The sequence below is a fragment of the Scomber scombrus genome, chromosome 8 (assembly GCF_963691925.1).
Source record: "Scomber scombrus chromosome 8, fScoSco1.1, whole genome shotgun sequence".
Taxonomy (NCBI): Eukaryota; Metazoa; Chordata; class Actinopteri; order Scombriformes; family Scombridae; genus Scomber; species Scomber scombrus.
In genome coordinates, this window is record NC_084977.1 from 16,742,149 (window position 1) to 16,757,124 (window position 14,976).

General features: G+C 38.1%; 2 protein-coding genes across 2 annotated transcripts in view; both read right to left on the bottom strand.

Moving 5' to 3' along the window:
• The window catches only part of p3h2 (prolyl 3-hydroxylase 2), a 56,110-nt gene extending 50,831 nt beyond the window's left edge, over positions 1 to 5,279 (bottom strand). The window contains exon 1 of the mRNA XM_062424531.1: positions 4,723 to 5,279. Within this exon, the coding sequence (XP_062280515.1) occupies positions 4,723 to 5,142 (420 nt within the window). The 5' untranslated portion in view covers positions 5,143 to 5,279. The remainder of the gene's footprint in view (positions 1 to 4,722) is intronic.
• A 6,643-nt stretch (positions 5,280 to 11,922) lies between these two features.
• LOC133984834 (claudin-7) lies at positions 11,923 to 14,176 on the bottom strand. Its single transcript, XM_062424314.1, has 4 exons — positions 13,833 to 14,176; positions 13,203 to 13,367; positions 12,344 to 12,422; positions 11,923 to 12,153 (listed from the first exon to the last, which is right to left on the bottom strand). Exons 1-4 carry the CDS (start codon positions 14,032 to 14,034, stop codon positions 11,988 to 11,990), a joined length of 612 nt encoding a protein of 203 aa, XP_062280298.1. The 5' UTR covers positions 14,035 to 14,176; the 3' UTR covers positions 11,923 to 11,987.
• Between the last annotated feature and the right edge of the window lie 800 nt (positions 14,177 to 14,976).

Consider the following 14,976-nt stretch of genomic DNA (forward strand, 5'->3'; position numbering starts at 1 on the left):
GGTGAAGTACAGAGGAGGAACTTCTCCACTAGGATTGATTATGGATCATTAATTGTGCATAATACTTCCCATACCAACACATCTTGTGATTTCAGTAGATACAATGGTAGTTTTATATAGTTTTATGTAGCTTTGACAATACTTTGAGGTGTGCATATTTAAACAACCTAAGACTGATTGTTTTTGCAGAATTTTAAAGGGAAAGGGTTAGGGATGTCCCGATCCAGCTTTTTGCACTTCCGATCCGATACCGATATTGTTGCTTTTAGCATAGGCCGATACCGATTCCGGCCGATCCAAGCATGTATTAAAGATTAAAGATATTTACTTATTTTGTTGTTATACTCATGTTGAAAAGGGTTTTGCTCTTAAGAACAACTAGCCAACTTAATTAGGTTAGTTTGAATAATCCACAATGGTTGGTAATGAGAAGCTGACCTGTTTATTCTTAACAGGGTTAAATAAACACAAAATAGACAAAATAATAAATAGTCAATTAACCACACAAACTGAATTGGCATCAGTGCTCTGCTCTTGAACAACAATAGTGTAAACCAAGGCTTAAAAAGCCATCAGTGCAAACAATATTGTAAACTGTATTAAAAAAGCAAAACACACAAAAAAGCTGAGTAGAAAATAAATAGTGGGATGCTGGACAGGTCGCTAGGTGTGCTGAAAAACAGGGACCGGATTTGAGGGGAAAGCTGAAAAAAACTGGAATGGATTACCTACAGCGGTGCGCTGTAGGTAATCGGACCGGAGTTTTGAAAACAAACTGGATCGGGAGTCCGGATCGGGATTTTCCCGTGCAGGCCGATCCGATATTGATATGCATTTTTTGCTAATATCGGCGGCCGATCCGATCCAAATATCGGATCGGGACATCCCTAGAAAGGGTTATGTTTAAATAGATTTCTAAAATGATTTAATGTGCGCAAAAGGTCCTCTTACAACACCAAGAATCAAAAAATCCTTTGAGTAACAAAGTGAAAAGAGAAATGACAAAAATTAGAAATGAGCTGCTGATGCATGAGTCCATCTATGTAAAATATAAATAGAATAACAGAAAAGTTACAATGTTTTGCAACTCAAACATTATTTTTAATAACAAATGTGTACCTGGATATTTATATTTTGATATTTATCTAATTTCCACTCATTTTTTCCCCTACCAAAATAAATACTGATAAGCTGTTTTGTGAACTAAAACAGAGAACAATAAGCTCAGCTTTCAGAATTTTTCTTGGGATAGCAGCACTATGGGACCTATAAGATTAAGGATACAGCGGCTAGGGATATGATCTGGCACAGCAGAGCTCTTTGCCCTGGGGGCATTTAAGGCCTTTGATCTCCCTGCAGTTGAGCGACTGCTGTGAGAAGTGTGGCCAGTGGCAGAGATCACTGGAGGCCATCGGGGCTCCAGCTCACTGGCAGCTACAAAAGTCTCCTTTTAATACCTGAAAAAGGTGGCGTGTCTCTCTTTTTTTAGAAAAGCAAACAGGCTACAACAGGAAAATAAAATATTTGCCAGGCTAAATGATGGGCGAGCTGGGGACATACGCAGCAGCCTGAACGAGGAGAACAGTTGATGACTGTTGAGCCTCTTCTAAAAGGCCCAATGGCGGCATTATGCCACAGGCTGCCAGGAGGAGGGTGTGTGATGTTGGAATGTTAAATACTACAGGAATGTTATTTATTTTCACAAACACCACCCACTACCCCCACACAAACATGCATGTGCCTGCACACATATAAACACACGCAGAGGACTCAGATACCAAAGCGCGTGAGCACACGAACACACTGACTTGTCTGATGTGTTCTGATCAGTGCGGCCAAGAGGAATGGTCCAGCTCTGCCTCTGCTTACCTGAGGTAAGATCTTGATGTACAGTTCACAGAGATGTCACCCTACAAGACCCAAGCAAGGTCGAAATAAAGACCTGCTAGAACATTCATGAGAGCTTCAGTTTCTGTTTTGCTATGAATGAAAAATGTGCCACAACAGATGTTAGAGAAATCATAATTCTTTGCTATGAAGATGAGTAATATTTTTTCAGCTGGGCAAGGATCTGTGTGCACGGCTGTGTCTATGCTCATGTCTAGACAGGAGCGTGCTTTTTATAAGTGGATCACTTCAGCTCTTAGCCTGTCTTTGCTGATTCAGACACAAAATGAAGGAACCATTTGCCCGCAGACAGTAACAGGGAAGATTAACTTCCCACCACTTCTAAGCAGTGGAAGCTGTGTATCATCACCCGGGCATTTCGAGCTGGTCTGCAGTCTGTGGAAATGTGGAAGTTGGCTGAGTATCAGGTTCATGTGAGGCGCTGGATCCAGCTTCACATCTGAGCACCAACTAGGTTAAAATGTTACTGTCTTTTTCAATAAGATTCAACTTCTCCTGTGTAGTACCAACAAACATTCAATGTTAATTCAGTGTAAATACAAACATGTTGTCACTGTATGATAGTTATAGTTCAAGCCACTTAAACTACAAGCATCCAATCCCTGAAGTGTCTTGAATTTGACCCTGACTGTGCTGTTGACGCAAAAAAACAACTTCCCTGCAGCCATCATTGCTATAATCACTCTCTTTTATTATAATGTTAAATAAAGGTCAAATTGAACCCTTTCATCTGTCTGAACACGTCTGGATTAATAGATCACACACAAAGAAGTTAGGAGATGTAATGAATGAACCTGTTATAGTAAACTCATTTTGTTCTTCTGTACAAAACATGCAAACAAACCCTTGCACCGATACTGTCAAACAGATGCAAGATCAATGCATATCTTGTGTTTTCAGGATCAGAACTTAGAATAAACTATCTATCAGATGAATGACATTAATACTTTGGTGACACTGACACATACAAAAATGATGGCAAATATTCCCGGAATACAAGAAATAGATCAAATTTAGCTGCTCCTGTGGGACCCATCGACATTTCAAGTCACACAGAGTCTGAATAAGGAATAAGACTTTGTTCATTCTGTTTTATCTGTCTTTTGGATTGTTCCCACGCCTAGCAATCAACAAGCTGATGGATGGACCCCGTGGGAAAATACTGTTTTGGAAATTTGTCATGTGGGACAAATGACTTCAATTTCTAATGTGAATAGGTGGAAGAAAAGATGATTTTTAGTTTAGAGGTATTGCAACCATGCAAAACACCTGACCGCACTTGTAATTGGACCTTGAGTTACTTTCTCTTTGCAAGCCTGTTTCCATGTTTCCATGTGGGATGAGGTAGAGTGGAAAATGAGAATATGCTGCAAAACAAAGAGACCCACAAATATTTGTGTAATCATAACACTGCACACAGAGGCAGCCATGAAGAACAGAGTATGGTGGTAAACAAGTGAAAGCAACCTGTTTCAACTGGAACTCTGATTAAATCTGCATTAGCAATATCACATATAAAATTTTACATATGTGTGGTACATGAACACAAGCACATGCAGTACATAGTATATCACACTTTTATATACTGCTGCTTATTTCCAAAAGATTTGGGATCTTTTAAAACATCTTTTAAAAAAGACTCACAGCTTTGTACTTTGCCTGAAAAACCTATAGTATATTTCTGCATTGAGCCTGTGGTCAGCAGGTCAATATGATCACTTATGGCAGATATGCACACAGACAGGAACTGCACATTCATGTTTAATGCTACATTTTCATGTATATGTTACATTTATTTAGCTTACAACTGTCAGTTTTTGGCTTTACATATGTTTGTGTTCTTTATTTAAAACAAAGTTAAGCTCAGTTTAGTTTACAAGTCAAATAACAACCACATGTACATATATATGTACATATACATATACTTATATTTGTTTGTGTTATACGACTGTGTAAAAATAAATATATTGGCCAATAAATTGTTGGCAGATTTTTTTAAACTCTCTAATATATATAATATAATAATATAATATCTGCAGGGGAGTTTTAAATTATTTCAAACTGTAACTGTTATGGATTAGTTTCTTGATTAACTGATTTATTGAGTTGTTTGGTCATAAAATTTTAGAAGATGGTGAACATTTTCAATCAGGATGTCCCAAAGCCCAAGATGATGTCGTAGTTTTGTCCTGACCAACATCTACCCAAAGGTATTCAGTTTTCTATGATAGAAGACTAAAGAGACCAGAAAATATTCACATTTGAGAAGCTGGAATCGGAGATTTATTTCCTTTAAAAAAATGACTCAATATGATGAATCGATTATCACAATAGTTGCTGATTAATTTAATAGTTGGCAACTAATCAATGAATCGCTGAAGCTTTACTGCTAATCATTGCAGAACTGACTCAGTTTTATAAAGATCTGTGCAACCCATCAGCATGCTTTGTAGCAAATAGTTTTGGTCCATGTGTTGTTTCATTTGTACAGGATGTAAGTGAGGTACTGGTCCCTGTGTGTGTGTGTGTGCATGTCCACCATATCAGAACTAAATTGTACTAATTAAATGGCAACAGGCACTGCTGAATCCTGTGGAGCTGTTTTGTACCAGCCTGTCCAGTCTACATGTGTGCAGCCAGTCTCATCACTCAGCATCTCTGCGTCCTGTTGCTGAGCAGCAGCAACAGCTGATGAAGCATCCAGTAGGTAATGTGGACCAACGATTCCCCGCTGAGTGGACAACAATGGTGCCCAATCAGGTCTACTTTACATACGGGATCCCCCCCAAACCCCCTATTCTCTCACCCGCTTACCTTCTGATAAGCCAGCTGCAGATAGTTGTAGGGGATCCGCCTTTGGAAGTCCTGCACTACATCCTCGCTAACTTTGTGTAAAGACTGATAGCCCAGTTTCTCCTCTATGCACGTGTTCATACACGCAGCTCTCCGGAGCACCACGTCGAAGAAGCACAGGTCCGAGAAAGTTTCCCCCAGCAGATGCTGATCCTGACACCTCAGCCGGCAGCGGACCTTTGAGCGGCGGACCTCTGAGTAGCTGCTGAGCGCTCCCTCCATGAAGAGCACCACGTTGGCATAGTCGTTGTTATAAAACGCCTGCACCGCGTTGTCGTACAGGAGGTCGTATGGCTCCAGAAAAGCAGCTGAAGATGACAACACGGTGGTTATTAGCAAGACTCCTGACAAGAAAGCAGCCGGTGAGAAGTTTCCATCCATCCTCTGAGCGGGTTGAGGCTGTGAGGAGCTGCGGGCGGAGAGCAGACAGAGCAGAGAGACTGTCAGTCACAACAATCAGCTCAGAGACGCTTTAGAGTCCATTTAAACGCTCCTGGGACCACAATGATGTACAGGACGGCACCGGACCAGGGCGGAAATAATGTTTCTGTGAGTCGGGGACACACATTTTGTTATGACCCCTCTCTGGCTCCGCTAACTCCTCCCCTCCATGAAATGAATGGCCAGACAACAATCACAGCCCGCTCAGATTCCAGGCTCTCAGGGGTCCTTCAGGGAGTCCGCCACAAATACGAGGAGTATTTCTTTTTTGTTATCAGTCAAACAACTCACAGGAATTGTTTTGAGTCATGACCAAAATCATCTATGAAGTTGCCGATCTGGATAAAAAATGTGAGTCAACCATAAACTGAGGACAAATATACGCCTGAAAAAGCAACAAGTCTTCATAGGATTGGTAACAATGACATTTAATTGAGTACGGTAATTTGATTAAATCCAATTTGTTTAAACAAACTTTGCAAGGGTACGTGGACAATTGTAAATAGCGTAGAGTTTCCTAATTTACATGATATGATTATAATACATTGTTATTTTTATTAAAATAAAATTAAAATTGAGACATAAAAGTGAAAATACTTGTTTTTTTGTCTTCTGTAAGTTTCTTTGATTGAGTGTTCAGTGCACAAACTAGACGTCTCAGACGTTTTCCACTTAGCGGAGACTGTCTCCCTCTTCAGGTTAGAGTTAGAGCTAAACCCATATGGACAGTTTCAATCATAGCTATAAAGGTTTTAAAACACATATCTTCCTAGCTCGTTATTCAGGATGAAAATAGACATGCGTGAAAAAGTTAAATAAATACCATGGTTACAGGTGAACAAGTAACTATTGGGTACTGTTATACCCTGTAGCCCAGTAGTTCTCAAAGTGGGGTTAATAAATGCAAATAAATGATTCCCCTTTTTGCTGGCAAACCCCTAGAACCCCTTCAATGACCCCTGAAGGTCCCCAGCAAAAAGAGGAATAATTCATTTGTACTATAATGCCATCTATAAGTAACACAATGGCACAGTGTGTGGCTATTTTGGTCATGGGTTTCATACATTTCTGTGATAAACTTCTTAAAGCAACATTCTAGTCAGATGGGGGTCTGTGGTCTAATTTGTGTTGGTTTAGCAGTCCTCGATGTCAATGGTTTGAGAATCACTGCTGTGAAACTACATAGAGCACAGGTATGTTGTCAAGCAGGTAAAACACTTCACTCAAAGTCAAACGTTATGTGGAAATAATCCCATGTGACATGTGTTTGTGACTTGTGTTGTGACTTTTTTAGTCCTAAAACCAACTGTAATGTTACCTGAATACAAAATGTAGAAGTCACTACATTCAAAAATGACCACTAGAGGGAGGTCATTTGTATCTGCAGATCAAATCAACTATTAGCAACTCAGAACAAAAAATGTACTATAATACATTTTACTGGCATCCTGCAGTTGGCTCACACACCCGTTTACCATAATCCACCTGTTACACCATAATCCCAGTTTGTGCTTGGCACTGTTATAGAAATTGAGTGAATGTTTGAATATGTGGGAGGATGTTACAAATTATTAAACAAAACGTTCCATACTTCACATCTGCTGGTGTCTCTCAGTTCAACATTTTTCACTGTAAGAATGTTAAAACTTTCACATGTAAACAGTATTTGTAGAGACTGTATTTGTGTCTGTACTTTGGTACACAATGTACTAAAAGTTTTAAACATGAATTATATCACAATACTATTCATTCATTCATAGTTTTAAAAGGAACCCCAACTATTAAGACTTGTCTTATTAAACTATATCAACTACATAACTGTGACAAAAAAATACTCTTGGAGTCTTAATTTGTCATAGAATTGGGGAAATCCTTAAACTCGTAGGTTGCCATTGTTGTTGATGTCACAATGCAGTCTGGGTAGTGACACGCAAATGGTGATAACGGTCTTCGTTCCCAATTATAGGTTATATTTTTAAAGGTTAAATGTAAAGCTGCAGTAATTAGTATATTAATTAATTATTCAATCAACAGAAAATTAAGCACCATCTATTTTGATCACTGATCAATCATTCTTTGTGAATATGTGTATTTTGTGGTTTCTTTAGTCCTCTGTGACAGTGAACTGAATATCTTTGGGTAGTGAACTATTGGTTAGGACAAATTTAGACGTTTGAGATTGCAACTCGGGCTTTGGGGATCTGTGATCAACATTTTTCATAATTTTCAAAAATTTATGAGGCCAAGCGACTAATCAAGTAATCAAGAAAGTAATCGATAACTTAATCAATAATGAAAATACAAATAATTTGCAGTCCTAATTAAATGCATTGGCCTGGTTATTAATTGCAAAAAGAGCATGATTTTTAGACATTTAGAAAACATAAAAAGATATGAATATTAATGGTACTGCTTCTTTGTGCAGTTTTAATCTCCAGATGCTGCACAGGTCCATACAATGAATGGAAAGAGTAAGAATGATGCCTTAATTAATGCAGTGCAATTCAACAAATGCAACAGATTAGAGTACAGTCAAATTAACAGCTCTGATTTATTACACGTGTCACATTGGTACAGATGTGTTTGTTGCAGGGCTGTTCTGCTGAATTGTGTTACACTGTGCAGCAGCTTCTGGTATTATGTCCACCCACCAGGAGATAACTGTTGCCATAAACTGCTACAGTCCTGTAAGAAATGAAGACAGATTCATCCAAGCACATTCTTCGGTCTACAGTCTGTCAATCCAGGTGTTTTCATTGTTGCTCAGACTTAATTAATTCCATGTATAATGAGCTAAAAAATACCCACATGTCAATGCATTGTGAGAAACAGCGGATCTGTCCCTCAAATGTTGTTTAATTTTGTGGTTGTTTCAATCAGTTGTGCATTATGAAAACTGATTTGGGTGAACTTGTAAGTGCTCTTTAATGGTCTCCTTGTGTGTGGGTGTGTTTATTAAATGAATGTATTTTGGATGAAGTATGTCTGGAAAGAACTCTTATAAAGATGAATAAAAGTCAACATGTGATGACTCCAGCCAAACGTTTTTGCTTCACAGTGCACTTTTCTAAAATATAAACAAGTAGTTTAGTAGTAGTGGTTCTAATTTAGATACAACATGACAACAAAATTCAAGATTTGGAGTTATGTTTGAATTAGTTTCTTCATAAGTTAAAACATTAAAAAACACAACAATTGTCAAGGTAATTGGCAAAAAAAAAGAAACACCATCAGGATGTGATTAGCTTGTGTTTACTTTTCATTGTTCCACTGCCACCAAAACTCTATCATGCATCTTGAAAATCACTTTGCCCAATTTTGCTTTCACTTGTTCTCTGAGACTTCAGGAAGTCACAGCAGTCTGTCAATTTCACAAGAAATTCCTACATCAGTTTACATCCGCCATTGGCACAACATGTGTTGTGTTTCAAATGAAGAGTGAAGTCATTTCTTCCTACAGTTTGTGTCTCAAGTTTTTTTTTTTTTTTTTTTTTGCTGTCCTGGTTCCAAGCCAGAGTGTCCTTTTTGGAGTCAGGTCAGCATTATAAAAACAAAAAAGTGAGTTAATTATTCATTTTAAATGTCCTTATCCTCTTGTGTATCCTTCACTAAATGTGAGGAGCGCTACGTGGACTGTTTTATCTGTTAACAGTATAATAGTGAGTTTCAACACATTTGGTATTCTTGCACATGATAACTATCCAGTGTGAGGTAATATTCATCTCATACTGTAGCACTGACTTTGTGTCCTGGGGGAGGCAAAGCACCAGTCGATTTATCTGAAACTCCTCACCCACCTTTTCCATAAACTCTCTATTGTAATAATAGATGGCACTATAAATGTGTATGGATTTTTATACTAAGTATGAAAGGAAGGAAAGGGTTTCTGTGTCAGGAAGGTCGACATTACCACAGAAGTGTATTGTGCTCCTTATCAAGGCGAAAGGTCTGTTTTGCCACAGAAAGCAGTAATGTCTTACTGGAATCTACATAACAGTAAAACAGAGAAGAATCCAATGAGAATTTGGGTTAAATGTAAGATTTTTAAATAAAAATATGATGCCAGACTTATTGTTTCATAATGTCAGACACACTAATTGAAGTTGCTTCTCCTGTCAGACTCGGTTTCAAGTGTTGGATAAAATGAAAGAGTGACACAGACAGTCTATCCACAATACTGGACAATCTTTACCACTGAGAGAAAAACAGGGGATAGTTCACTTCTCTATTTTGCGCACTGGAAATCACAATTTGAGTATAAAGGACTAGTTCAAGTAAGGTGGGGTCATCCAGGGTCACTCCAGACATGCATGCAGAATCAAAATCAAACTGTTAAAAGTCATTATTGATCTCATGGCTGAGATCAAATTTTTTCTAATGTCACTATACCAGACAGTAAATGTTTGGACCATCACACGTTTGTTCACCAGGCTCTGTGCTTCAACACATCAAGTTTGAAATAAAATAATGGAAACTACATAAAAGTTCCAAGTCTCAGCTTTAGTCTGAGTGAGTTTACATCAGTACAGAAAAAAACTGTAAGGCAGCCTTTTTAACACTTAGTGCCCAAAGTTTAGGGGATTATTGTCCTGCTGATTGGTGAAATGTTGTCCAATGGGTTTAATATTTTTGAGTGAATGTGAGTACACAGACTGCTCGTGTATACTTGTGCATTCATCCTGCCGCCTCCATCTGCAGGGAGCATAACAGAAGCACCACCGTGTTTGACAGATAAGGTGATAGCTTTGACTCACCATGCAAACCATTTTCTCCTCATCAGACTTGTGTTCCCCCATCTTCCAGCTTGTTTGCCATTTCCTGTGCTCACCTGCTTTTTATAAATGTAACCATTGTTGATTTTAGCAAACCAAATATCATTAATAGCTCCCTGATGTATTGCTTTTATTAGGCCTCATTATCTTCTTCATTTGCATGGCTAATGGCAGCTCCCAACACTCAGTCAACTCTGAGTCACATGTGAGCCCTTTGTGCAGAACTTATATTGAAACAACACCCAACTTCCGAAGAAATGTGTAGTAGCCAAGTGTCCAATTACGTTTGAACCCCTGAACTTTTGGCACTATATGTTAAAAAGGTTATGTCTCACACACAGTTCTTTCAAGTACAACTACACACATTAAAGTTAAGACTTGGCACTTAATGAAGTTTCTGTTATTTTATTTCAAACTCAGTGTGATGAAGCACAGAGCCTGAAGAACAAAAACATGTTTCTGGACTGTATGTCATCTATCACATATCAAATAATCAAACTGATGTTCAGTGCAATGAACCATGTTCTACTGTTATGCAAAAGTCTTGACATATTTTTTTAAAAAAAATTTAAAAAGTGATCGTTTTGAATTAAAAATTGGAATCAATAGTTTGGACAACAGTTGTGTTGAAAAAATTGTTTTGATCCGATTGTTATGATGCAGCAATATCAGAAGTAAGTATGAGAAGTTATTGTCCAGCCTTAAATTACAGTGATTACAAGACCCCTGATAGACATTTGAGAATTGTATTGGACTGACATTAATCCAACATGTCATCGGCATCCCCAAAACAACAAAACTTTAAATAAATGTAATTGAATGTAAGGTAACACTGATGAAAACAAAATAATTTTATTTTTTCTTTTCAAAAATGTACATACCATTATCTTTCAAACTGCCATAGAGTGTGTAATATAAAAAATAAAACATCCTGACAAGTTACAAAACAGAAAAAATTAAACTGAAATCATACATTAACAACACAAATATATACGTATAACACCAGTGTGAAACTGAAGAGGTAAAAAGAAGGATTCTCTACAGTGTTTAAAAATACTTGAATGGAAATTGAACGAGAGCGCTTCAGCTCGCCCTGGAAACTGTTTCTCCTCCACAGCATCAAACGGAAGAGCGAGGCTTTGCTCCACTTAGTGAGAAAAATGTGATTTCAACATGTAACTGTATGAGGAGCCATTACAGTATGTAAGTCACCCACATATTCATCCACACATGCCAGTTTGTTTACATGTATGACGCTGACTGTAAGGAAACTAAAAGTTAGTTATAATGCTGCTACAGGCGGCTAGTTCCTGTGTTTACTTACATTTTCAGACACATATAATAACAATCTGAGCCTGTCAGAAGCAAAAACAAACACTTTTAGTGGATGTTCTTAATGGGCGCAATTGCCCCCAAGGATTACATCGCAGTCTATTTTGCCGCTGCTGGTTGATGCAATCTTGCTTTATACTGGGTTGGTTCCAAACATTTTTGTCCCCATTAGTCACTTAGACCCCAAATGATGAGAAAATAGGGTCCAGGTTAAAAAATACTGGAATATCCCTTTTATGTCTGTAAACCCTTAAAGTAAGTGTTGTTGATTAGTACTGTAAAGAGTAATTTTGTGATTTCATACAGATCCATGACAAGATCCATTGTGTGTAAACTGGACATGTATACCATTAAGCAAAATTAAGGACTTTAAATTTACTGGTGATGATTTAAACATTGAATCCTTAATTTAAAATTTAATTTAAAAAAATACTGCTCTGTAAGTAAAAAAAAATAAAAAATCAACAAACAAGCTTAAAAGAAAGTAAATTCAAAGTCATTACACACAGGCTGGTCCTATGTGTAATCCTGACCCATTTACTGGCTACATGTAGGTAGAATGTATTAATCCTGCAGCAGGACTTTTTCTCATCTTAGAAACACAACCTGTTCCAGTCTGTATGTTCAACTCTGGACTGACTCTGTTCAGGCCTCTGCTATCCCCTCCTTCACTCTCCTCCACTAGACGTAGTTGGACTTGGGGTGTGAGATGGAAATGAGTTGGTTGGAGCTTATGGACTCGGACGATGATGACCGTGAGCATCTCCGACAGCTCAGGAAAGCACCACCCGCCACAGTGATGAGGCCACCAGCCAAGCTGACAAAAACTGCTTTCCCAAACTCAAAGCTGCCGAGAAAAACAGAAACAAACACTTTTAGATGTGTGTATACAAGACCTGGCAAATTATAAAGCCACATAATTTAATTTAATTCACAATGCAGATGTGTGTGTGTGTGTGTGTGTGTGTGTGTGTGTGTGTGTGTGTGTGTGTGTGTGTGTGTGTGTGTGTGTGTGTGTGTGTGTGTGTGTGTTGTACCTTTGCAGTCGATGGGATTGATTGGATTTCTGAACAATCATTTTGACATACCAGGAAGTTATGATGACAACCAATAGACCTAAACAAATAAAAACACTGTTGGCCATCACAGTATTATCAATTTAAATTCTGCTAACCTTTACAAGACTTTACTTTTACATGATAACTTTGACAAGTGAGCTTTAAAAAAAAAGATTGTCTTGTTTATTGTTTTGGTAATGATTGATCTAATCTGTTATTATTCTTAAAGGACTAGTGTGTAGGATTTAATGGCATCTAGTGGTGAGGTTACGGATTGCAACCAAATAATACCCTTGCCCCACCAAAAATGCTGGAGAACCCACTGTGGCCGTGAAACTTGCTAAAAACACAAAAGGCAATCTCTAGAAATAGCGTTTGATTTGTTTTTTCTGGGCTACTGTAGAAACATGGCGATGCAACATGCAGGGCTCCATGGCAGAGGACTTGCTCCCTCTGTAAATATAAAGGGCTCATTCTAAGGTAATAAAAACACAGTGATTCTTATTTTCAACTCATTATACAGCAATTAAAACATACTTTATACATATTATTATATTCCAAGTCTGTTTTGTTAGATGCCACTAAATTCTACACACTGCACCTTTAAAGGAAACTACTTTTGAAGGATAAACAAAGAGTAAGTGGACTACCACGGCTCGTTTTCTCACTTTATTGAATTTTGTGAGCTTTGATTTATAAAATGGATGCAGCAGTGTCTTTAGACTGACTGTTATAATAACTTGATTGTTCCTCTATCAGTCGGAACATTTAACATCATATTTTGACATATCAAATCCGTATGACTGTGGAAGTCTGGTTCTGCTGCCATTGAACACACCTGAAACCATGAACATGATTCCTCCAATCATAGCTACTGTGGACTTGCTCTTGGCCTTGCCATCCATGAAGCGGGTGCACTTCATCCCCAATGTGGAGACCATCACCGCCAGAGCAGAGAGGAAAATGCTGAGCATCATCACCGCCCTGGTAGCCTGAACCTCAGCTAGAAAGAGGAGAATGAGGATGTTGGTTAGTTAACTCCTCAATGATACAGTCTGTGATTGCTGTACATGATTTCTGGTTACATATGTCAGAGATTCTGTCATTCTCTGTGCACCATACTATCTTTGTCTCTTATTTTGCAGGCTACACCTTTGCAAACAGCACATACTACTACTACTACTACTACTACTACTACTACTACTACTACTAATAATAATAATAATAATAACAACAACAAAGGTGAACCAAGAAATGTGATTCTAGATAATAAAAATGAAGGCACAAGATTGGCAGTTCTTAAGTCCCTGATTATTAGACTGATGCCATGAAGTCAGAAGACGTCAATGCATAGAGGTTTACTGTAAAGACGCACTTGAGGCTAATTATAGTGACTTATTGTAAGTGGAAGGTATCTCAACAAGCAGTGCCTGGTTTCTAGAGGAGATGCAGATGCTGTCAAACTTACTGGGCAATTTTAGGACGGACTCGTGAGATTCGCAGGTGGTTCTCTCGTTACCACTGCAGGTCATCCATAAACCCTCGTAGGCTTTGTACGACTTAACCTGCCACTGTTTCTTCCACTCAACCATAAAAGTAGCGGAAATAGTGGCAGCGAGACCGACCAGTGAGAGTAGGAAACCGATGATCTGTAGTGCCGAGCTGGCCATGGTATCCAGATACGCGGAGTAGACGAGTGAAAAGAATAGAGAACTTGGTTAAAAATGGCCAAAAGTGTAAAAAAACAAAAACAAAAAAAACAACAACAAAACAGTTTTCAATTGTTCCTGATGTGAAGTGATCTCCCTTGAAGTATCCTCTTGTAGTAGCTCAGACCGTTATACTCACTGTGCGTCGCAGCCTCTTTTTAAAGTCCGTGACGCGTGACGCATGTGAGGTCTGTACTCCACCTGCCAAGATGAAACATATTTCTGAGGAAGAAATTAATAGATGTCGTAAATGGAAGCCATTCTTAAGAAAAGTGAGCCATAACATCACAAAGTTGTGCCAATGTATGTCAGGTTGGTTATGTGTTATGTTTCTCAAAACAGTTTTAGCCAGCAGGGAAGATCCAGTGATAATGGCTTATCAGTCATTTTGCAGGCAAAATTCACAAATATGTTATAGTTCCGGATCTCAAGAGAGGATATTTGCTGCTTTTATTTCAATAATGGACATTTAATGACTATCTTAATGTTTTAGTTAAAACAAGCAAACTGAAGACATCATTGTGACCTTTGAGAAAATCTATTGGCTCCTTTTCTCTATCTACATGGGTTTAGCATGGATTACAATGCTAGTGTGAAAATGTAAGTAGGAGATCAAGTTTTATTGCTACATACACCTGAAGCTGAAAGACACATTTATGGGATCTATGAGTCAGCCCATTATTAACTAACAAGTCATCTTACACCAACACATTTTTTCACTTTTCAACTGATTAATATACTCAATAATAAAACGCATTCCCTTTAAAACTGATAAATGAAGAATGTTTATTATTATTACCACAACATGTTGTTTCATTTTAAGCCTGCATGTGTGCAGCCTTATATACTCAATCAGCACTGTATCATTTCCTGAGCCTGATGCAATAACTATCTATCATTGCA